This window comes from Nilaparvata lugens, chromosome 7 (genome assembly GCF_014356525.2).
Source record: "Nilaparvata lugens isolate BPH chromosome 7, ASM1435652v1, whole genome shotgun sequence".
Taxonomy (NCBI): domain Eukaryota; kingdom Metazoa; phylum Arthropoda; class Insecta; order Hemiptera; family Delphacidae; genus Nilaparvata; species Nilaparvata lugens.
Genome location: NC_052510.1, coordinates 46,816,817 through 46,823,503, shown reverse-complemented (window position 1 = coordinate 46,823,503; position 6,687 = coordinate 46,816,817). Strand labels below are relative to the sequence as shown.

General features: G+C 34.3%; 1 protein-coding gene across 1 annotated transcript; it reads right to left on the bottom strand.

Moving 5' to 3' along the window:
- Positions 1 to 371: 371 nt before the first annotated feature.
- On the bottom strand, positions 372 to 6,230 carry LOC111053895 (putative glutathione-specific gamma-glutamylcyclotransferase 2). The gene is made up of 3 exons (XM_022340830.2): positions 6,070 to 6,230; positions 4,703 to 4,744; positions 372 to 2,753 (listed from the first exon to the last, which is right to left on the bottom strand). Exons 1-3 carry the CDS (start codon positions 6,202 to 6,204, stop codon positions 2,358 to 2,360), a joined length of 573 nt encoding a protein of 190 aa, XP_022196522.2. The 5' UTR covers positions 6,205 to 6,230; the 3' UTR covers positions 372 to 2,357.
- Between the last annotated feature and the right edge of the window lie 457 nt (positions 6,231 to 6,687).

The following is a 6,687-nucleotide window of genomic DNA, read 5'->3' as shown; positions in this document are numbered from 1 at the left end:
TAGAGGTTTATGGATGTTGAAATAGTTATATATCATAGATAAGAGTAATTTTCATGGTCATGGAAACAATGTGTAGTAGTTTAAAATGAATTTCTTATTCATGAATAAAACATCAATTTTCAATGGGTTTTCTATTCGTTTCATTTAAAAAATAGTTATTTGTATATCTAGAGTGAAAAGTACGACTTTTTCTCCCTGTGGGAAAAAGTTTGAAGCCCGAGGCGAAGCCGAGGGCAGCAATTTTCCTGAGGGTGAAAAAAATATTTCAAACAACGAAGTTATATTTGTTATAAAATTATAACAAATCAACGAAGAGTTATCATGTAGCTTAGGAACCGGAGTGATGATAATTATAATAGTGACTAAAATATTATTGAAAAGTACCATCAAAATAAATTCTCAATTTTCACTGAGACATGTTAATTTTTTTTATTTAATCACGTGATAGGCTTGTTTTTTTAAATAAAACAAATTTTGATCGTAAAAATTAATTCAATATGGGCAGGGTTGCCATATCCCCGGAATTTAAAGTAATAGAAGTACTTACAGGCCTATCAAGTTTTTTTAATTTTGAGTGAAAATGAATATAATTGAGGATCTAAAGATGATTATTTATCGAAATAATTTTGTTATTAATAATGAAATAATATTTATTATTCCAATTGTCAATGCTAAGGACCTCCAGCATTTAAATGTTAGCTTTATGAAAGGGAATTCACTCTGATTATTCTTGTAAGGAAATTCTCTTGACTCTACATAAATATTTCCTCTTTCAGCTTGCTAATACCGTATGACAAACCAACTTTGAGTTTGAAAAACCTACTATTAATTGACAAAACCACTATCAATAGAAACTTTTCTAAGTAACTAGTTGATTAGAGATGGATGGTTTCTAGTTCCACAGAGAACGTTTTCAACCGTATGATAACTAGTTTCGGTTATTACACCACTATCAATCCGTAGTAAACTAGTTTTTTGAATATGATTGAATAGTTGTGACAATTTCAAGTGATTTCATTTAATATGGATATCCAAAATCAAAAGACCTTCACTACAACACAGTAATTATTTAGATTTTTCAGTTTATTGATCTTTGTTGAGAGATACAAGAAGAAATATAATAGTTAAGAGATGAAATATAATACATTAAGTTGATTCAATTGAAATTTCAATCGCAATAGAATAAATAAACGCAATAGATTATAACAAAAATTATTCTAGTATTTTGATAGGGCTACTTGAAATATTAATACAAACATTTACTAGTTCCCTTCGTAAATGAAATCTGTAGGTCCGGTTACATAAAATCCTTAAAAACACTTCAACCGTTATTAAATGCTACGAGAACCAATCAGAGAAGTCTTCTCTTCAAAAATCCTTCTCTTATTTGTTCTCGTAGCATTTAAATATGATTAAAATTTAACAGGATTTTTTGCAACCGGTCCTTAGTGTCTGAAATAAAATAAAATTAAAAAAAAAACGGAAACCAGTAGTTATTGGTAACTAAACCAAAAATATACAAGCTTTACATGTGTCAGTGATGTAACTCAACTCACATAGTTTAAACTTTTCATATCACAGTCTGACTGCTGTTTATCTCAGTGATGTAACTGAATGCACATAACTAAGGCATAAATAAAGACTGGGTACGCACCGTCGCCATATTGGTTCACTAAAGACTATCGTATGCTTGAAGAAGTTCTAATTTTTTCATAGAGATCATTGATTCGATTTATTTATATTTTAATGCACCTATAGGTAAACGCGCACTAGCATGGCCAAGACCACGACCACGACCAAGAACTTGCAGCCAGGACAACCTGAAATGATGTGGAGCAACGCGCACTAGTCAGACCAAGACACGACAGACGCACGACCACAAAAATACGCTCTGGTCGCACAGACCAAGCGCGAGACCGGCTTGACGTTGCGGCCAGGCTTCCATCAACTGTTATAGAACAACGCGCACTGCCTACGGCCAGTCTGCGACCAGGACTGTTGTTTTTAGTACTTTTACAAAAACTGTTTGGTCTTGGTCGAGGTTGTGGTCGTGCTATTGCAGACCAGTACTGGTCTTGGTCTTGGCCGTGCTAGTGCGCGTTCACACTATGTTGGAGAGAATAATATATAGTATACATATATAATAATATATGTATTATTAGTCACTTCACTTCGGTGACCACAATGTATAGTACGCTATTTTGTCAGAAACATGCATATTATACTGCTATATTTTGAATTTTGCTCCTTCTTTCATGAATCAATATGGCGACTGCACGTACCTGCCTTAGTTTTAACTTTTCATATCACAATGTGACTGCTGTTTATCTCAGTGCCGCAACTCAACACACATATTTTTAACTTTCCATATCACAGTTTGTCTGCTGTTCATCAGTGATCTCCAATCTCTTCACAGCCGCCTCCAGTTCATAGAGATGATCGTCTTCATGATGGGGAGCCAACAGCCGCATGGCTGACGCCAACTGATACAAGTACTCTCTGTTGGTGCCACTCATACCCGACGAGTCAACTATTATCCTGGCAATGCTGTCGATATCCGCCATGCCGGCATAGTGGTCGTTGTCGGCCGTTGCCACGTAGATGCTCAGTTCGAACGGCCTTTCATTCAGGTTGGCCGGGTGGAAAGTGACCATCACTTTCTCGTAGCCGTTCTTCTCTCTGAAATCCAAGTGCTTCATTATATCGTCTTTGTTCGCCTCATGCAGTTCGTACGCAATGCCCCACACTCTGTCCTGGTGGAAGATTTACGGATTATTAGAAATCATCTGTATTAAGATTCATTTCATCTATGATAATATTATAATGAAGGAAAGAACCGGCTTATTCATGTATGGGATAGGAAGTAAACGAAATACGCATCATCACGTTCGAACTACTGGACTGATGACCAGTAGAAACTTGTTATTTTGCATAAGGATTCTTAGAGCCGGTTTCCGAGCTCGGGATCAATAAGTTCTGGACTTACAGAGTCCAGGACTAAAATAAGCGCTCGGGTCTAAATCGACTTTCTGAGTCACGAATTTTAAACTGTAATATCCAAGGCAATCCTTGTATTATTTTTCTTGAACATTTTTAGGTTATGTCACAGTCGTAAAAAAGGTTAGTTTTTACGCATAATTCTGATAGAATTTTATTGCAAAATAAACTTGCAAACTATAAATCAACTATTATGAATTGAGATTGACTAATCCAAATAATTTCGGTGGTTCATGACATCTATTTGGCTTTTCATCTACTCCAAAACAATAACTGAATTGTGTTTGCTCAGTTAAGTCTAGAACTTAAATTTGAACCCTACCCCAGTCTAGAGTTTAAAATTAACTTACGCTGTTTCAAGTTCTGGACTTACGATTTTTGATAAACCCTCGACTCGGATAGAGGCGAGAATCTTATTCAAGTCCTGGACTTATAAGCCCTTCACTCAGAAAGCGAAATTATAGACTCCAGGGTCTATATTTAAGTCCTCGACTACGTTAACGCTCTGACTCGGAAAGCCAATTTTCTGACTCCAGAGTTTAAAGCCAGTTAAAGTCTATAACTTAGCTGAATCCCGAGCTCGGAAACCGTCCCTTAGTTTACCAAGGATGGTTATGGGTCTATTTTAAATCCTTCAAGATTTCAGTACGTCAAGTTTTTAATTAGACTCTTTTTAACACGGGTTACCTGCTAGCTTATAATAAAGGCACAAATCATATACATATCCAACCTATCTGCGGCCATCTCTTTATTTGTGTTTTGATTGTTTTATATTTTGACGAAGTCTGTCTGGCGACTGCCGGTCATGGACTGAATATACTGAATTACAATAATGATCAGGAAAGAGCAACAGGCTAAGCCCAAAACTCTCTCTCTCTCTCTCTCTCTCTCTCTCTCTTGAATTTTGGATTATTAAATGTTCTAAAAAATTATGCTGTTTCCATTTCGATCTATCAGTATGAGCGAGACCATATAAGGCGTTTTCTCAGGTGTTTTCAGAGTCAGCAGGGCAGGAAGCTCTCCAATTGGCTAATTGGGTTGGCATCTGAAAAACACCTTTCATGGTCTCGCCGTATTGTTTGAATGAAAAGCATTGCACTTGTTAATGCTAAATGAGATATCATTATAAATTAAACATTATTGCTACCAGTTTATGTGAATTCCACAATACCAGCAACAATATACCGTATAGAAAATTTATATTTTTCCAATTGAAATATGATAGTCTGAAATATAACATTGCAATGTGATAAGAGTAGTGAGAATTCCACAATAACTTGAGGAATCTCTATAGTCTTCAATAACGAGAAATTCGCTGAGAATTGTTTTTCTTTCCTATTTAATTATAGTTGTACATGTATTTGAGTGCAAGTCACCAACATCAATTTAAAAAGAGTTTCTTGGACAACGAATGGACAAATTAATAATAGAAAAATACTAAATTCCATTTTCAAAATTGAACATAACAGATTTTTTTAGCCAAAAGTAATTGACAACAGTGGCCCGGTTGCACAACAGCCGGTTGAATTTTAATCGTGATTAATTTCACAAGAACCAATCAGAGAAGGCGTTTGTGAAAATACGGCTTCTCTGATTGGTTCTCGTGGAATTAATCACGATTAAAATTAAACCGGCTGTTGTGCAAACCGCACAGAGAGTTGTATATGTAATTTTTAGGAAGCATTGGAATGAAATATTATATTACCTCTGGATCAGTGCTGGGTAGCAAAGTCACAACTCTACCAGGCTGAAAAAAGAGCAATAAATAATATTAATACAACAAAATTTCAAAAAAGATTCTAGGTAGCCTATCAAAATTCTAAGAACTTCTGTAACTGCAATATTCAAAACAGACGAAGGAAAATGGGTGAATGCTACTACACAAAAATATTCGTCCAGCATAAAGCGAACCTAGGCTCTCCTGATCTACATAGAAATGCAAATCTTATACTAAACCCAAACCGGTCAAAAAATTAAAAGAAGTATAACTGTTAGTAGTGTCGTCAAAAATAGTTAGAAAGCTAATTATTAACCAGCAGTTTCAATGCCTTGACAATATCCAATTTCTCGATCAAGGACCAGACCATTCCTGGGTAGATCGCGTCAGTTAGTACATTTTAAAAAAATACTGGTCAAACATATCACAATTTACTTGATCACGATGGCAGTGTCACAGATCACAAGTATTTTCATTAAAAAGTCATTGATATTAGACCTATATAGACTTTTTTCAATAAGCCACTTCAGTAATCATTCTCAATTTTCAAACGTCTGAGAATATTGACAGTCTACAATCAGTATATGTATAGCTCCCTAAGGCTCCTACGGAGAGAAATTCATACCTTCTGGGAGAGGGTCAAAAGACTGCCGATTTGTATTCGTGAGCTGGAGTATAGGAGGTTTTGTAGGCTGTTAGGTGAGAAACTCATCAACTACCCTCTATACTCTCTGAGAGATTATTAAAAGTAGTCGACTTGTGGAACATTTTCAGACTGTTTTATAATTTGGAATTGCAGACATCTACACTCTACATCTGCAGCCATTTCAAGTTAGTTGTGTTTCTATTTGTTTTAAACTTTAACGAAGTATGGCGACTGCTGTTCATGGACTGAATACTGAATCACTTAGACAAGTTGGACCTGAAGACATTCACCGGTTCTGGCAAGTGGTTAAACATTCTCAGCGCCAGCATATGGAAACAGTACCTCACATTTGACAAACCAGAATTTTTATTCATTTATTTAATTTTACTGTTATTTCATATATTTAATTTATTTTACTGAGATGCCCAAATATAATGGGCATTGGAGTTGCGCATGTGGAATGAGACATCATTTATGATAGATGAATGAACCTACAGCTTTAGATGGGTTTTAAACAACCAAGAAACATTTTTTTAAACTCAAATTATATATGAGAAGTCTACTTTCCAAGTAGACTCGCCAACTTTTAGCGAAGAGGCATTAAATTACATTGAAAAATTTCTTTAAGGTCTAGTCTCTTGAAGATTATAGCCTAGTTGTCTAGTCATAATATTTTTCAAAAAATTATAAATTTGAAATGTTTTATTACCTTGCAGGGTGTTCCTCTGTGGTCAGTAGATCCTTGGTAGAATTTACGAGTATAGCCTTTGATAAAACCTGTCAGTTTAGATTTATATGGAAAATCAACTTTCCATACCAATGAACCATAGCCAAAGATCCACATTCTACAATTATTATTGTTGAATTCAATTCTGAACTATAAGTTGTGTAATACAATTGACTTACTTCTTCAACTGATTTTCATTGAACTTAAAGAAAATATTTAGTAACAAAATGAAGTTGTAAAAATTTGTTGGTTCTTTCAGTCATGCAAAATAGAGTTAAAAAACTTGGTAGAGTAATAAACATTGAAAAAAATTTCTAATTCAAGGTGAAAATCTTAAAAATGTTTTTCACAACTATTTAAAACTGAAAATTTGACAAAATACATAAATAATACTGAAGATTTATTTTGATGAGTGATAATGATAACACGTAACATAACCTAAAATTGTTCAAACAGCTGTTAAGTATGCCATATGAATAATTATTTTATTTAAATAGTTTCTATTTCGAAATATAGAGGGCCGTGACACTAAACTTCTGTAATTAGAATATTATTATTATGATAACTATTATCATATTTTATAAAGGTCTACTAATTATT

What these genes read in the sequence shown, in the direction of transcription:
- LOC111053895 (XM_022340830.2), bottom strand. Translation starts at nt 6,204, where the DNA reads ATGTGGATCTTTGGCTATGGTTCATTGGTATGGAAAGTTGATTTTCCA. An exon ending in ACAGAGGAACACCCTGCAAG is followed by an intron (nt 4,745 to 6,069) that starts GTAATAAAACAT and finishes CTCTTTTTTCAG; the next exon opens with CCTGGTAGAGTTGTGACTTT. An exon ending in TACCCAGCACTGATCCAGAG is followed by an intron (nt 2,754 to 4,702) that starts GTAATATAATAT and finishes ATCTTCCACCAG; the next exon opens with GACAGAGTGTGGGGCATTGC.